General features: G+C 33.4%; 1 protein-coding gene across 1 annotated transcript; it reads left to right on the forward strand.

Annotated features, from left to right (window-relative positions):
• Nucleotides 1-136: 136 nt before the first annotated feature.
• Nucleotides 137-17,103, forward strand: bbs4 (Bardet-Biedl syndrome 4). Its single transcript, XM_058766394.1, has 16 exons — nt 137-202; nt 976-1,027; nt 1,898-1,977; nt 2,066-2,129; nt 4,369-4,480; nt 4,643-4,715; nt 5,824-5,877; nt 6,063-6,190; nt 10,274-10,328; nt 10,742-10,810; nt 10,900-11,052; nt 11,134-11,305; nt 13,938-14,007; nt 14,093-14,237; nt 16,578-16,785; nt 16,864-17,103. Exons 1-16 carry the CDS (start codon nt 179-181, stop codon nt 17,004-17,006), a joined length of 1,602 nt encoding a protein of 533 aa, XP_058622377.1. The 5' UTR covers nt 137-178; the 3' UTR covers nt 17,007-17,103.
• The last annotated feature ends 1,494 nt before the right edge of the window (nt 17,104-18,597 follow it).

Consider the following 18,597-nt stretch of genomic DNA (forward strand, 5'->3'; position numbering starts at 1 on the left):
GTAAATATATAATGGACTTTATAAAGGTATATTTATATCATCGTGTAAGCCTTTACCACTGGAAGTAATTTCTGTGCTGGAGTGAGTTTTATATAATGTAAAATCACGTGGTGACGAACGTCGCGGTGTTGCCATAGTGACAGAAGCGTCCGCCGGAAGTGAGGAGGCACGGAGCGCGATGGCGGACGAGGCTTTGAAAACGGTGAGAAATGATGGCTATTTTCATTAAAACACAAAAACTCGTGATATTTAATACCTTTATTATGAATAGAGATCTTCTTAATGATGTTTATGACAGTCTGTAACCGCTGTTCTTCGTTATTGTGTTATTTAGTTAATCGTCAGATTAAATATAGCTGCAAAAACAAAACAAACTAACAGATTGACGTTTTAAATAATAAAGGTATATTTTATTCATATTTCGTTTAATCATGAACAGAAAAGCCTGTCAAAAAAGATTAAAAATTAGCTTTACATAAAGAAAATCAAATTTATATTAGGACCATTAAGATTTCTTGCATTCTGGCATATTTTTTTCATGGCAATTAACACATATATTGTCATCACTGTAATAAAAGTAAATTGATGTAATGTAAATTATTTATAAATCATGGTGGCATTTGTTAAATATGTTCATTCTGATTTTAGTAAAAAAAAAAAAAACAGTTTATAACTAGTTTCTTACGATAATTTCTTCAGATAATTAGTTTCTTATAATTTCTTATGACATAATATTACATTTTAAAATGCATTAGTCAGCAGTCAGCATTTATTTATCAAATGCACAACAGTAAGGTGATTTCCGCGCCTAAATAAATAAATAGTAAATAAAATAAACAGAAAGAGAATTCATGTAAAAGGATGAATTAAAGAGAAAAAAAGTATATGAATATGTAAATATAAATATAAAAATGGGCTAATATTCATTGCAGCACACAGAATTTGATTAATATATTAAATTTTTTCTTTGTGTAGGATGTGCAGCTGCCTGTGGCCACAGACCTCAAGAAACCTCGTCCAAAGAAAGGTCAGAATCTCTGGAGTCTATATATATTAATGATAAAAATATTTTAAAAATTCAGTTTTGAATTATAAACTACTGCAAACCCAAACAAACATTTTCTCGTTCACATCGCTGTATCCGTTCATCCTGTGGGTGGCACTGTTTGCCTTTATTTTCCCCTTCGGACCCATTTTTCAGTGAAGAGGATTATGGCTCAGAGGGAAAAGTCTGTCCAGGAATAGAACGGATTGAGATCAGATTTTGCCAGGGGGCTTGTAAGCAAGAGGAGAAAGATGCAGACGCTTCATGTTGCAGCGGACAGGCTCCTTTTGTTCTGGGGCCCGCTGGATTCGGGACGAGGAGTCTTGTGCGGCCCCCCACTGCGAGATGAGTCCGTTGTGGCTCACAGCAAGCCTGTCTGCCCTCTATATCCAAAATAGAAGCTGTTTTCTGCAGATTTTCAATGCCGCCTTTGATATTTGCATTTTCATGATTAGACCAGTTAATGTCCTACACAAGATGAAACAGCCGGAATAAGGCTCAACTCTTTAATCTCTGGCCTAAAAAGTTTCTGAACAGTTGAGTCAAACTTTAAAATGTTTGAATGTCCTTGCGTTACATACGAAATATCAAAGCATGTGTCTTTTATTGTAAAGAATGTTGCACAATCAAACTTTACAAGCAAAACATTTGACAGATAGAAATTTGTCAGGTTTGAAATGTTAAAACCAGCTGATTCAAACACATTTATATAATTTATGAACATTATAACATCCTGCAGCATTTGCAATGACATTCAGACATGTTTTAAGTGTCTAGGCTCTTTTGTGCACCACTATACATTGTTGCATACGTATATAGATTCATCTCTGTATGTTTTTCTTCTGTCTGCAGCTCCTGAGCTTCCGATCCTGGAGAGGAGAAACTGGCTTATACATCTGCATTATATACGCAAAGATTATGAGACCTGCAAGGTAAAACCAGAAAATCTAAAGAGAGAGAGTTTAATTGCTGTAGAGTACTCTTATAATGTTAAATGATTTGGGTTTCTTCTGTTTTCAGGCCATTATTAAAGAACAGCTGCATGAAACTCAAGGCGTGTGTGAATATGCTGTGTATGTGCAAGGTAAACCGACTCTTAACTGTGTAAATGTATTAAATTACTCAGATGTGCGAAATGGCATAATCGAATGCTACATCTACATAGTGTTTGAATGTCAATATGCATGAATTACCCAAAATTACTTAGTACAATTGCAAAAATGGCCAAGATACTAAAAATATTATAATATGTGTGATAATTGGACACCACTCACTGAACATGCAACTACATACTAGTGTTTGAAGTCACTGTTTTACATCAGGGTTATTATAGTTAACTGCAACTAAAAGCATTAAAAAAAAAACATTTTAATTGCTTGAAATAGAATTATCGAGGGAAAAATATATATATGGCTCGACATTAACGCTTGCCCGCTTGTCCGGGACAAGTGAATGTTTTGGACGGGCAAGTGAAAGAGAAATTTACTTGCCCAATCAGACAAGTAACTTGAAAAAGTCAATACCAAAAACAATAATAACTGCCTTTATTTGTGATATAGCCTTTGTTATATGGGTGTGCGATTATATATCGTTTGCGATAATTTCGTAATTGTTATTTTAACGAGTATATTGCAAGAATCAAACAAAGAGTGCACGCATAATTACGTGAAGTCGTCTAGGTTAGACTAGCTCACGTGCATTCTTTCACTGCACGATTCAGTATTACAATTACAATGCATGAAGAATGATCAGAAAATTCAAGACATGGGGGAGGAAAATGTATGCATTTATAGAATTTCATATAGTTAATATCACACGAAGATCGAACTCCGTTTTTTTTGTTTTTTTTTGCTTCAAAAATCATCATGATTACAAATGTGATAACAGTTCAATAAACAAGAAGTTAACATTAAGAGACTTACGTTTTAGACACCATATTGCCTGTTTTTGCTCTATTCATCAACAAAAATAACTCCAAACACAGCCACAGTGCTGTTTTGCGTCTCTGAGCAACATGACGGTGTTTTGTGCCTGAATGAATCAACCGTTTAAATGATTCGGTTCAGTCGCAATGACTCACTTATTAACAGTGACTTGATGCCACCTACTGGTGGTTTTAATTTCACATTTACAGTATTTAAAAAAAAAAAAATTAATTTCAAATATCAGTATTCAACGTTTTATGTACATTATTTATTCATTTGTAACTGCAGGTTAAAGCATTCCATGTCCCTCAGAGCTGCATTAAACAGTGGGTAAATATATCCCACTTCAGATGCAGCTTCTGTTTCTTCTGCATTGCAAAGATGAATTTTGTTGATACTGATTTCATTTGTTTGGTAACAGCCCAAATGTCTTCTTATACTAATTGACTGATTAAATTTAACTAATTAAAACTTTTTAAATTAAATTTGAAAATGATGAAAATTATATATATATATATATATATATAAGTAAATATTAGCATTTTATTTTTGTTTACTATAAAATAATTGTATTTGTATTTAATTCTAACTTTTTATTTTAAAATATAATAGTATTATCACACTTTATTATTTTGTTCATTATTTCATTTAAAAGAAAAATCTAAATAAACTAAATGTGTTTTGTATAACTACAATAAATAATTATATTTATAACTCAATTTAACTTAATTTTTTCTCTCCGGCAAGTAACTTTTATACTCGGACAAGTAAATGACAAATTTACTTGTCCGAAGGACAACCACATGAGAATGCTTAATGTCATATATATATATATATATATATATATATATAAACTTAATTTTCAGTGACAACATTTATCATTTTCATTTAGTTTAAACTGAAGTACTAAAAAACTAAAACTAAGTAAATTGAAACTTATAAATAAAAATTAATAAAAATGATAGACATAGTAAAAAACTAAAAAATAATTAATAATTAATAAAAAGCTGAATAAAATGATAAAAAATAAAAATTTAATATTAAAATGAAAACAAAATTATAAAAATAAAATAATAACAAAAACTGTCTTTGCCCATAGCCGCAGACATGTAGTGCCATTGCGTTTCGGGCGTCCCGAGTTCGAGTCCCGACTCGTGGACCTTTTCTGATCACGTACCCCCTCTTACTGTCCTATCTAAATAAAGGCATAAAGCACCAAAAATAAATCTTAAAAAAAAAAAATCTGTTATAGTATATCAATGATACTCAACACAGTTTCACATACTAGATTTAAACAGTAGTATGCAGTACACAGTATACACTAGTGCTCTTTTCCAGACACAGTCGATGTGTCCCAGTTTATGCTGGTGAATACCGGCTCTGTATTTGTGTGTGCAGCTCTGATCATGCGGTTAGAGGGGAAGATCCAGCAGTCTCTGGAGTTGTTCCAGAGTTGTGCCATCCTCAACCCCAAAAGCTCAGACAATCTCAAGCAAGTGGCACGATCCCTGTAAGCAGCAGCCCAAACACACACGACCATTGTTTAAAATCACAAAAACACCTCTATCTGTATTTATGTGGTGTGTCTATTTAACCCGGTCTGGATCTGTGTAAACTGAATAGAAAATTAAGATATGTGTTATTTTATGAACTGTGTTTACTCTGTGTTTAGTTTCCTGTTAGGGAAGCACAAAGCCGCTATAGAGGTTTATAATGAAGCAGCACGTCTCAATCAGAAAGACTGGGTAAGTACACTTCTCTGTCCTGAGTGCTGTCTGATGAGTGTGTATTTAAAGGGTTAGTTCAATGAATAAACTATTTACACACTCTTATGTTGTGCCAGACCCGAATGTGCAAATGTCTTCACACAGCTCTTTTACATACAATGACAGTATATATATGTTTTTTTTTTACATATTTATTTAAATGGTTAAGTTAGGATCAGGGTATAAATTATATAAATATAAATATATGCATATAAATACATGTAAATATTTTTAAAAATATATACTGTATGTGTGTGTATTTATATATATATATATATATATACAGTATAAATATACACAGTACACACACATATATTATGTAAACAAAAACTTTTATTTTGGATGTGATTAATCGCGATTAATCGTTTGACAGCACTAGTTTTTTTTACATATTTATTTAAATGGTTAAGTTAGGATCAGGGTTTTTATTTATTTGTTGGTTAAGTCAGTGTTTATATTTATTTAAATAGTAGGGGTTAGGCCTTATAGTTTATATTTTGTATATTTTGTTTATTTATTTAAATTAGTTAAGTATTTATTATTAGTTATTCTATTCTATTATTGTTTACTATATTTTATTTATTTAGAAGTTTATGAGTTGTGTTTATGAATGTGTCTTTTATTGTATTGATGTATTGGTTTGTTTATTTATTTAGTATTTAATTATTATTTATTTAATTGTTATAATTTATTTATAGTTAAGTTCGGGGTATATTTCGTATATTTCATATTTTTGTGTATTTTCTTTTTATTTATTTAAATTGTTAGGTTAGGCGTTAGGGTTTATTTTTTCATATATATTTTTTGTGTATTTTATTTAGTTGTTTTGATTTACTATTAATATTATATTTATTTACATTTTAGTTTGGAGTCCTCTTAACAGCCCCAGTTTTCATTCACTTGTATTATACAGAAAAGAGTATATTCTTTAGATTGCAGCTTTATTATTCCACAGGTTTGGTGTGATATGGATTTGTGTGTGTGTGTGTGTGAAATTTACCTGTAATCACCTGTACTTTAGTTTGACAATAAACAAATGAGATGCCTGTGAAATTTTACATAAAAGTGTGATTATTTTTACCTGCAGGAAATCAGTAATAATCTGGGCGTTTGCTACATCTACACCAAAGACTTCAGGAGTGTAAGTGCAGCTAGTCATGTTTTTGTCGATATCTGCCATGTTACTGCAGTATATAAATTTTTCTTTTATTGGCTGTATGAGAGATTCCAGATTTGGCAGAGGATAGTCTTCATTTATTTGAGAGAATCTTATTTCACATGTCCTCATCTGATGTTGTGTTAAACATGTTCTCTCTCTGTCTTCAGGCCGAAGAACAGTTAAACTTGGCATTGCAGCTGAATAAACACGATCTGACCTACATGATGCTGGGAAAAATCCACTTACTGCAGGGCGACACAGAGAAAGCCATTGACGTCTACAAGAGCGCTGTGGAGTACGTCTCAATACACAACCTCACTTTTAAGCACACATATTTTATACTGTTTGCCAAACTATCGTAGTTCTTGGACTATCCTGTTGAAAAAAACAGCATATGTTGGTTAGGTATGTTTTGAAGCATGACTGCTGGTTTGAGGTGGTCATGTTCTGGTCCTAAGCAACTAGCTCCTGCTCAGCACCAGCTTAAACCAGCTCAAACCAGCAGCCATGCTTCAAAACATACCTAACAAGCATATGCTGTTTTTTCAAAAGGGTACTTTACATTCACCAAGAGCATCCAGAGACAGTAAAGTTTGGTGAACCTGCGTTTGTTTTCGCTCAAAAGTGTGTTTTATGTTTAATATGCACACTTTATGCTTTCTTGCTACCAAGCGTCTTCGTAAAATCGCTTTATTGTGAGTCATGTGAGCATTCGGATCTGAAGCTGCTGGGACCACCAGACATGTTTTATCGTATGTTTTGTCACCAGTCACATTTGACTTTAAGAGTCAAACACACTTTCTCTTGAAGTGTCTGAAGTGTTGTGTTTGTGGTGACTTACCCAGAATGCATTTCAACAGAGGGAGCATCTCTTTTTATTTTCGGTCATGTTTCGCACAACGTGAGTAAAGATGTACGAGACAGAGTTTTGTTGCCAGAGAGCAACTTCAGACGCCTGGAGATGCTCTCAGCGTGTCGCTCTGCCACAGTGCAGATAAGACGCCCAAGGCAGCAAAGCATGCTGGGATCAGTGAGGCGCTCATAGCTGTAATTAATCACATTTACTGTCTCACTGTGACTGCTCAAACCTCTCTCTTTTCTTTTTCTCTCTTTCTACCTTTTTTTTTTTTTTTTCTCTTCTCTTTGTCTTTTAAATGCTCTCAGAAAAACCCCTGAGGACTTGCTGAAGTAGTCTGTTTTTCTTCTTAAAGGGACAGTTCACCCAAAAACTGTCATTATTTACTCACCCTCATGTTGTTTCAAACCCATATGACTTTCTTTCTTCAGTGCGAAACAAAAGTAGGCTGAATCTTGTTTTACATACAACGAATAGTGCTGTCAACAGCTCAACAGTCAAGCTCCAAAAAAGATGCAAAAGCACAAATAAATCTATCATAACAGTAGTCGAGATAACTTGTCCAGTCAAATCATAGCTTTTGTGTGCGTAATGGACCAAAATTTAAATAGGTAATTGCTGGGTAGTTGATGAAAAATTATTTGTTTATTTTTATTAATTAATTTAGTTTTGAATTAACCTTTAATTAAGTCCACTCTGCTATTATTTTACTTATAGGTTATAGGTTATAGATTATATTTATTTATAAATTAACTTATAAATAAATGTATTTTATTCAAAAGTGATTTATAAATTGAATTTATTTGTAAATGAACTATAAATTCAGTACAATAAATGCAATGTATATTTGGGCAATGTATAATTATTATAGTAATTACAATAAGAATAATGTCTTATTATTAAATATTGTATCTTTACTATTACTAGTAGTTATTTTTAACTAATAATAATAGTACATATTTATTATTAATATTTATTTAAAAATCTGTATATTACGTGCAAATAGATTACAGTTTGAATGTATTTTGTCAATATATAATAATTATTATTATTATTCAAATATATTGTCAAAAATCTGTGTAGATTATATTTAAATAGTTTACAGTTTCAATAAGTATACATATATTTTAATAATGTTAATAATAATAATAATTATTTTAATTATTATTTGCATTATGATAATGAGAAAATTTAGTTTTTGTTGTTGTTGTTGTTTACATTACGGTAATGAGAATTTGGTGAAAATAATAAGAATGCTTAATTGTATTAGTCAGAATAATGTCTAAAAGCAAAATATTATTTCTTATTTCATTTAATTGGTCTTTATGTTTTATAATACTTTATTTTCTGGAGCTTGACAATGGCCGTTTACATTTATAGAATAGAAAACATACCATAGTTTCTCCTTTAGAAAAGAAAGTCTTTGGAGTATGGAACGACCTGAGGGTGAATAAATAATGACAGAGTTTTTTGGGGTCAGCTACTTCTGTAAAAACACCTTTTTTGCGTTCAACAAATGAAAGTGCAAAAGGAATCACTAATCTGCTTTTCTCAGCATGAATCCAACGATTTGATGACTCTTGATTACTGTTGTTGACTTTCCTCTCTTCCCGGAGAGCAGAAATGGAGATGACTCTGAAAAACTCTCCTCCCCTTGTTCACACACACACACTCACACACACTCACACACACACACACACACACACACACACACTGTGAGTCTGGCTCAGATATCAGAGAACCACGGGGAGCTTTAAGCCGGCGTGTGTGTGTGTGTGTTTGAGATCTCCTCATTATCGCCGCCCTCCCACCGAGCTGATGAATTAGTAACGTGCAGTAGTGGGATGCGCCGTAATGAGAGGAGCTTTCAGAGCTCCCACTTTTCCACCCGCTTCACCTCGCAATAGCGGGAAGATGTGCCTCACAGCCAGCATGAATTAATAACAGCCCGCTGCTGGCATGAGCCACTCAAACACACACGAGCTTTCGCTGCTTTCATCATTTTCATGTCTCCTGCCACAGTCTAAATCTGAATCTGAATCAATATGCTTTATCATCGTACATTTAACTACCCCTAAAACAAGCTTATAGTAAGCTGAGATCTGAAAAATATAAAGCCCCTAAAATCTGATTGGTTGATTCAAGTGTGATACTTTGGAAATTTAAAGGAATAGTTCATCCAGCAATCAACATTCTGTCATCCTTTAAAGTACTAATGTTTCAAATCTGATGTTTCTTCCATTAAACACAAAAGGAGACGTTTAGCTCAATGTTGAAGCTGCTCTTTTACATGCAATGAAGGTAAATTGTGAAAAGCGGCTATCAGAATCCATAAGAGCATCATAAAATTAGTCCAAAGGAGTTGAGCACTATATACACAACTCTTCTGAAGTCATAACTAAAACATATTGAAAAATAAAGACGTTATTTGTTGTGTAGTTGATGACAGAATATTCATAATTGAAAGAAGTGTACCTTTAATTTTATTTGATCTGTTTGTACTACCATTATGTTTAAATAATATATAATGATTGATTATTCTTTTTTGTATTATGTTAATGAAAATTAGATATTTGTCCTCTTTTGGAAGCCCAAACAAAGTAGCTTTCACAACGAAACACAGCGTCTCCAGGACATGGCGCCAGCGGCAGCAACGACACTACAGCAAGAATAAAAGTCCCGCCCTCTTTCTTTGCGTATACATTTGGGCGGTGTTTTGCAAATCTTCCCACACTGTGACGTAGACATGTGGGGGAGTGTTTAAATGAGCCGTTTTAGGGAGGCATGGGAGTCTTAACTTTTATAAAGAATATCTCTTTGGTTTTGAGACTTTAATCTTTGCAACTTCAGAGATCTTATCTATGCACAAACAGCTCGTAACACTCCAAAGAGAAAGGAAAACTTGAAATTGCATCATATTTTGCCTTTAAAGCAAAATATTATTTCTTATTTCTTTCTTTTGATTGGGTGCCTCAACGATGGTAAAAGACTTTGATCCCTACTTTCGTTTATAATACTTTATTTTCATCAACTCACAAACCCTAGTTTGGGAAACCCTGCTGTGAAGCAAGCAAACAAACAAACAAGTAATATAATAAATTAAAGTATTTTGTAAATGAATACAACATTTTTTAACTAAAAACATTTACAATATAACACTTATTAAAGAAGACAATATATGTTAAATATTAAAATATAAAATATTTGTTTACCTACATGCCATGTGATCATTAACCAACATCAGAGAACTGCGAACATACAAATGTTTTATTATTTTTAAATTTAACTAAATCTCAGGAGTATCTCAAGTAAATATTTTAGGCCAAAGAGCTTTGGCTGACAAATAAGTTTGGGAATCCTTGTGTTACAATGACAGCTGAAGCCAAATGTGCTTAATTGTCAGGAGAATAATTCCAGAGTGTAAAAAATCTTAATGGTCTTAAAAACATCCTTAACCTAAAATTTGTCATTTTGATTTTGGGTTGAAATAATTACTGTTATCTCTATTTGTGTCCGTGTCAGATTTTCTCCAGAGAACACAGAGCTGTTGACTACACTGGGACTGCTGTACATGCAGGTGAGTGACGTGTTCATCACAACCACAGCAGCAATATCCATCTGTACTGTCATACATACAGTTTCAGAATTCAAAATGCAGATGATGATTTGTGGGGTTTGTCACTAGTACTCCTTACGATCAAAATCAGATTCCCTAACCTTAATTTCTTTTTTTTTTTTTAAATAATAATAATAATAATATATATAGCATTATGTTAATTAAAATGAGATAATATTATAAAAAAAAAAATTTATTAACTATTTTTGAAAGTGTTTTTTTTTTTTATTATTATTAATTTTTATGCGTTATAGCAGGGTTTCCTATAATTGAGTTTGTAAATTGATGAAAAGTTATTAATTAATTAATTTTAAGCAAATTGGTCTGTTATTAGTGTATTTGTTTACTTGTGTTTTGTATTGTGTGCTCATTAGCTTGGGAAATACCAGAAAGCCTTTGAGCACCTCGGAAACGCTCTGACATATGACCCCAATAACTTCAAGGTGGGATAGTTTCAAGGAGTTTCATTCTTTAGAACTTTTACTAACTCTCAAGTGTCTTTAACATTGAGTGTGTGTTTGTGTGTGTTCAGGCCATCCTCGCGGCCGGCAGTATGATGCAGACTCATGGAGATTACGACGTGGCCATGAATAAGTACCGTGTGGCAGCATACTCTGTCCCTGAGAGCCCACCACTCTGGAATAACATCGGGATGTGCTTCTTCGGCAAAAAGAAATACGTGGCTGTGAGTTACAGACTGTCACGAGAATATTTAGTGCTTTTCTTTTACCTCTTTTACCTTTTTCCCCCTGCCTCTCTCCTGCAGGCCATCAGCTGTCTGAAGAGGGCAAACTATCTGTCTCCGTTTGATTGGAAGATCCTGTATAATCTGGGTTTGGTTCATCTCACCATGCAGCAGTACGCATCAGCTTTCCACTTCCTGAGCGCCGCCATCAACCTGCGGCCGCGCATGAGCGAACTCTACATGCTACTGGCCGGTAAATATATCAAAAACTACTACTGAAGTAGTCTGACATAGTTTTATCAACATGCAACATGCTGCTTTTCTTTTTATTAAATGTAAAAAATGAAAAAGTGTCACTTTACATAAAAAATACATTTTTTAAATAATAACAATTAAAAAACACTTACTAAAAAAAGACAGTATCACAATTTTTTGTAACAAGGTAGTGTGTGTTACTTTTGCTTTTCATTTAATTTAAAAAATAAATGACTTATTACTTTATCTTAAAAATACAGTATTACATTTTTATTAAATAAATTTAAACAAAAAAACAACCAAAACATTTTCTAAAAAAGATCATATTTTAAATACAACAGTAGCTTTTTAAAGCTGCTGTCCGTAAGTTTTGCCTCTTTGTCGCCATCTCTGTTTGAAAGCCTGGAATTGCAGCTTATTGCGGAATTATCTTGATTGCGTGGGTTGTGAGTCGGCACAGCTCCAATGTGGATGAATGTAATGTTTTGAGGTGAATTTGTAGCTGTCAGTCACCGCACCGGTGGGGATATTTACTGTACTTCGGAATCACAGATTAGCCTACGCCTTGGAATATATGACCCAAATAAGAATTTTCACCGTATATTGCCATCAGAACAAGTAACAAGTCTGCCATGTTTGTTCTGACCAACTGAGGAAAAAAGCATTACAATAAATCGCACTACCAATGGTGATTTAATCTAACAATCGGTTGGCTCATATCACATCAAACTGTGCAAATTATTATTATTGTTATACTTTATTCTCAAATTATTAATGTTAACAACATCAGCATTGCGTGACTATGAGTATAGTGTGTATTAGCGTGTAGATTTCAATTTCTGTACAGTCTAATCTCGAACTGGTTTTCTTTAAAATACAAATCTTGTGTAATCCCAGGCTATCTGTAATCAGAAGCACATTTAAAACTGGAATATAATTTCATTTCATTCACATGTGTTTCATAAACACATAATCCTTTCTGGATTACAATCCGCCATCAAAATGCTACATTTAATTATTCCAGCTGCTGTGAGAAAAGGCTATAAACGATCCGCCTCCTGCAGGATCCTCACATGTGATAGCCTAGCAGCCGGGACAACTTCTTTATGTTTACAGATGTGACGTAATGACGCAGCAGCATGCTGGAATTTCCCGCGAAAACCTACCTGTACCACTCAAATTAGAAAACATTATTATAAGCTAACCGTTGTGAATCGGGCTAAAGTATGGTGATAGTTTTGAACACTGGCTGGTTATGTACTTGCTCAAATATAAATTTGGGATCATTTTTAACCAAAAAGTTACGGACTGCAGCTTTAACTAATTTAAAAAATAATTAATGTGTGACTTTACATAAAAAAATAATAATGTATTATATTTTAATTAATTTGAAAATAAAAAGTTTAAAAAAACACGTATTAAGAAATACAATAAAGATATACCGTATTGTCCCGAATATAAGACGACCCTGATTATAAAACGACCCCCCTTTTTCCAGTTGTACCTGTTGGAAAAAGGCTTTTTGAAAACCAAATCTTGTTTGTTTGTTTTTTTTCTCTCTCTGTAAAACAAATTTATTATTAAATTATTTTCATATTGCATATTTTTCCAATTCTAATTTTTGTTTTGAAAGTATGGTAAATACTGGTAAAATGTATCAACAATGAAATTGGAAAATTTTGATGTACCATTGAAATAACAGGTAGCCCATCTGAATTATATAACAATTAGGCTATCCAACTCATAGTAGCCTACCAAAATGTTATTATCAGTAGACGTGAAATCTTATTGTAGTCTTCAAATCTGGGTACTGTGTTATGTTTTAAAATCACTTACAGAGGAAGTTTGGTCCCATCAGGCTAACATGACAGTCACGACCATGCAGCTGTAAGCTTTTCTTTTTCATTTGTTTTCATTCGCGATCTTTACAACACACATTACATATTTCATGGCACACTCGTTTTATGCGTTTTTGGTGCCACCTATTGTTGTGGGTGTATTATTGACATGTCAAAGTCTAGACCCTGAATATAAGATTTAACGCGTTTTTCAGATGTATTTCCAAGGAAAAAACATCGTCTTATATTCGGGTCAATACGGTATTATATTAATAATGTATTTTACACAAATTATTAAATATTAAAATCATCCATGTATGAGCAAATCTGCATGCTTCTGGCTAGTAAATATTTCACATTAACCAACCACAACTAATACTATCTGAAGTACTTTTTAAACAGATAGCATATGTTACTTTTTAAATTTAATTAAAATAAATAATGTGTTACTTTACATTAAAAATAATAATGCAGTATATTAAATATATTTTATAATTAAAATAAATAATGTTACTTTACATTAAAAATAATAATTTAATAACAATTACTGCTATTTGAAATAATTTTTTAAACAGGTAATGTGTTGTACTTTTGCTATTTACTTAATTTACTAAATACTTTACTTAAAAAAAGGATTATGCAATAATGCACTTTTATTTTTAATAAATAAAACATTTTTATTTGTATTTATTGTAAAAGAACAGTTCCTTTAAAGAACAGTGTAAATGTGAGAATCAATATTTGTCCAGTTTAATTTTATTTTATTGTTATTTGTGCTCTGACCCTCATCAGTTGCTCTGACCAATTTGGACGACGCAGATAACGCCCGCAGGTCTTACGAGCAGGCGCTTCAGCTGGATGAGTATGTACTTCAGTCCTGATCTGTGCTGGTAAATCTATAAAGTATAGAACTAGGTGAGTTAAAGTGAGTGTATTTTGTCTGGCAGGTCAAACCCGCTGGTGAACCTGAACTTTGCGGTGTTCCTGTATAATCAGGGCGATAAGAAGGCCGCCCTTCTGCAGTTTCAAGAGATGGAGAGAAAAGTCAACACTCAGGTCGACAATAACAGCAACACTGAGTTTGACCCAGAGGTACTGAACCCTAGTCTTATTCTGACCAAAATCTGGCCATTTACAGGTGCTGGTCATATAATTAGAATATCATCAAAAAGTTGATTTATTTCACTAATTCCATTCAAACAGTGAAATTTGTATATTATATTCATTCATTACACACAAACTGATATATTTCAAATGTTTATTTCTTTTAATTTTGATGATTAGAGCTTACAGCTCATGAAAGTCAAAAATCAGTATCTCAAAATATTAGAATATTTACATTTGAGTTTGAATAAATGACCATCCCTACAGTATAAATTCTGGGTATCTCTTGTTCTTTGAAACCACAATAATGGGGAAGACTGCTGACTTGGCAATGATCCAGAAGACGAACATTGACACCCTCCACAAAGAGGGTAAGTCACAGAAGGTCATTACTGAAAGGTGTGGCTGTTTACAGAGTGCTGTATCAAAGCATATTAAATGAAAAGTTGACTGGAAGGAAGAATTTGGGTAGGAAAAGGTGCACAAGCAACAGGGATGACCGCAAGCTTGAGAATACAGTCAAGCAAAGCCGATTCAAACACTTGGGAGAGCTTCACAAGGAGAGAACTGAAGCTGGAGTCAGTGCATCAAGAGTCACCACGCTCAGACATCTTCAGGAAAAGGACTACCAAGCCACTTCTGAACCAGAGACAACGCCAGAAGCATCTTAACTGGGCTGTGGAGAAAAAGAACTGGACTGTTGCTCAGTGGTCCAAAGTCCTCTTTTCAGATGAAAGTAAATTTTACATTTCATTTGGAAATCAAGGTCCCAGAGTCTGGAGGAAGAGTGGAGAGGCACAGAATCCATGTTGCTTGAAGTCCAGTGTGAAGTTTCCACAGTCTGTGATGATTTGGGCTGCCATGTCATCTGCTGGTGTTGGTCCACTGTGTTTTCTGATGTTCACAGTCAACGCAGCCATCTACCAGGACATTTTAGAGCACTTCATGCTTCCTTCTGTTGACAAGCTTTATGGAGATGCTGATTTGGCACCTGCCCACACTGCCAAAGGTACCAAAAGCTGGTTCAATGACCATAGTGTTACTGTGCTTGATTGGCCAGCAAACTCGCCTGACCTGAACCCCAGAGAGAATCTGTGGGGTATTGTCAAGAGGAAGATGAGAGACACCAGACCCAACAATGCAGATGAGCTGAAGGCCACTATCAGAGCAACCTGGGCTCTCATAACACCTGAGCAGTGCCACAGACTGATCGACTCCATGCCACGCCGCATTGCTGCAGTAATTCAGGCAAAAGGAGCCCCAACTAAGTATTGAGTGCTGTACATGCTCATACTTTTCATTTTCATACATTTCAGTTGGCCAAGATTTCTAAAAATCCTTTCTTTGTATTGGTCTTAAGTAATATTCTAATATTTTGAGATACTGATTTTTGACTTTCATGAGCTGTAAGCTCTAATCATCAAAATTAAAAGAAATAAACATTTGAAATATATCAGTCTGTGTGTAATGAATGAATATAATATACAAGTTTCACTTTTTGAAAGGAATTAGTGAAATAAATCAACTTTTTGATGATATTCTAATTATATGACCAGCAACTCTAGACAAGAGACCTTCAAGACTAAAAACTAATGTTACAAAACAATCGTTCTGCTCATAGTTTACTTGCAATACAAAGGGCCTTAAACAAAGCTTGAAGGTATCTTTTAAAAAAATATATGTAAGTAAGTAGTATTTATTAATTTTATTTTATTTTATTTATTTATTTATTCTCATTACTGTAATGTGTCCCAACAAATGTAATCTTTTTTTTTTTTTTTTTGCTGTTATTTTTTATTACTTTAATACAGTGACAAATATCATGGAAACAATGTCTGGAAACAACATTTTTTTAATTTTTTTTATTAAAAACAGTCAAATGCCGTGATTTAAAAAAATAAAATTATATAATTATTTTTGCATTTATACTAACTCAATTAAAAAAAATTTTAAACTATTTTGTTTTTTTTAATTAAAAAAAACAGACATTTAAAATTTAAAATCAATATAATAAATACCATGATATTTACGTTCTTTACAATTTAAATAACATATAAATCTCTGCATTTATAATAATGGTATAATAATTTATAATTTTGCTTAATGTAAATGTAAAATATATATATATATATATATATATATATATATATATATATATATATATATATATATATACTTTTTATTAATGTTTTTTTAATTCATTCATTCATCTGTTCTTCATCATTATATCAGTCTGGTAATCATTAAAACTGATTTTTACTAATGATGATTGACACACATGTTCACATTGCCAAGAATCACAGGAGATCTCATCTCTTTCTCACACAGATGGTTGAAATGGCTCAGAAATTGGGCGCCGCTCTACAGGCGGGTGAGAACCTGTACTGGAGCAAACCGGGCAAAGACGGCAAGACCAGCCAGCGGACATCCTCCAGCAAACCCAGCAGCTCCCAGCAGCCCCTTGGCACCAACCAGGCCCTCGGTCAGGCCATGTCTTCAGCCGCAGGCTACAGCAAGAGCATGCAGATCACTGCAGGTGCTGAACCGCTCAGCCCATCAACTTCATGTCATTTACACAGATCAGTCCATCCTAACGCTCCGTCTTTCCCTCCAGAGCCCGTGGCAGATGTGAGCAGCGCCCCGTCTCCCCCTGCAGTCGATCCCGGAGAGCCCGAGGACGAGGATGAGGTAGAGGAGACGGCCGAACCGGCAAAACTCAAAGAGAAGAAGAGTAAACCGAAAGCAGTGGCTGAATAGAGCTCAAACTATATCTATATCCAAAGCTAAAGAGGTTTATTATAACTTATCAATGTACAGCGTTTATGTCTAGTTGAATTAAAGTGCAAAGTTACAATTGCAGATCTATAGATGTCTGTTTGAGTAGTGCATTATATTAATGTCTTTCAACCTTTAGAAAAATTATAATTGCATAAGGAAGTTTTGCATAAAGAGCATGTCATTATCATTTTGATCTTTGTAACACAAGCGCATGATTACACCGCCGCCCTGCATCATATTTGCTGAATGAAATCCAGTACTCCTTTCTTGCTCATTTTGAAGTGCTGATTCCAAATATAATGCCTGTTTTGCTCAAGCATGTCACATTTTCTCACAAAATATGATGCATTTAATAGCGTTCCGGCTTTTGACAACCATTTGTAAGGTGAAGAATTCTTGTATCATACCATAATCAGCAGAAAAACTGCCACAAATACATGATTCCTGTCTTCATCTGAGCCAGATTACAACTGTTTGTTCAATTCTCAGCCCTTTTTTACACGTATGAATGATTCTGAAGACATTATTTCATGACTAATCCTGATTTCAACTTTTTACACTCCTTTGCAGATTGTAGTTTACATTATACATTTTAAAATACTTTTTTTTTTTTTTGGTCATTAAAACTTTTGGCTTTTGATTATTTTTAATAAGTAAATTAAATATATAATTTAAAAAAATTAATATATATTTTTTTCAATTTAGCATCATCAAATTAGTTAATATTAGGATTTATTTTTAAGACGCAGGCCTGTGTAATACAAAGAAACAGAGTCATTTTATACCCGGTACAGAAGTGTTTTATTTATATAAAAATATTCCATACTCAAGTTAACAGCTAATATTTCTAGTCTCAACGTTTATGATTGAAGGACGTTTTGCCCAGTAACTCTTAAAGACTTTGTTGCATAATCACTTGTGCAAACTAGAACCCTAAAACATTTGATACAAGTCTAAAAGTTGCATGAATGTGAACTTTGTTAGTTTCTCACACCAAGACTCAACATTTGCTGCATTTGAACAACAAAACCTTCTTCAAGTATTGCTGCATGAATTGATGAAGTTCCATTTACTCCATTAGTAACCAGTTCATGTGACATTAGAATAAAAACTTATGATATTGCCAATTTCAAATCTTTCTAAATCTATTGATGGAAACATTTTTTTTCCTGAAAGATTTTGATGTTAAGAGTCACCTCTTTTGTTGGTTTGAGAAACTAACAGCATCAATATGGAGTGTTACAGAAATACAGTACAAAACAAGATGGAATCCATAAGGTTCATGATCCGAGGCATTTCTCCCAGCTACCGATTTGATCATCTTGCCTCATTCATGAAACACAAACACATTTGTGTGTAAACTGTTCATAAAGCCATTCGTGGTTCATTTACAAACACTGCTCAACGTTTCTAAAACTGCATTCGTTAAAAATCCTCAAATGGGTTTTTCAAACTTTAAGGCTGGTTTAAGACAGATGAAAATTCACATATCGAGATTAATTAGTACGTCCTAAATAAAAATTAAAAGTCATACGTCAGAGGTGTTTGGATGGTACAATGGCGGAAAACC

Source organism: Onychostoma macrolepis, chromosome 25 (genome assembly GCF_012432095.1).
Source record: "Onychostoma macrolepis isolate SWU-2019 chromosome 25, ASM1243209v1, whole genome shotgun sequence".
Classification (NCBI taxonomy): domain Eukaryota; kingdom Metazoa; phylum Chordata; class Actinopteri; order Cypriniformes; family Cyprinidae; genus Onychostoma; species Onychostoma macrolepis.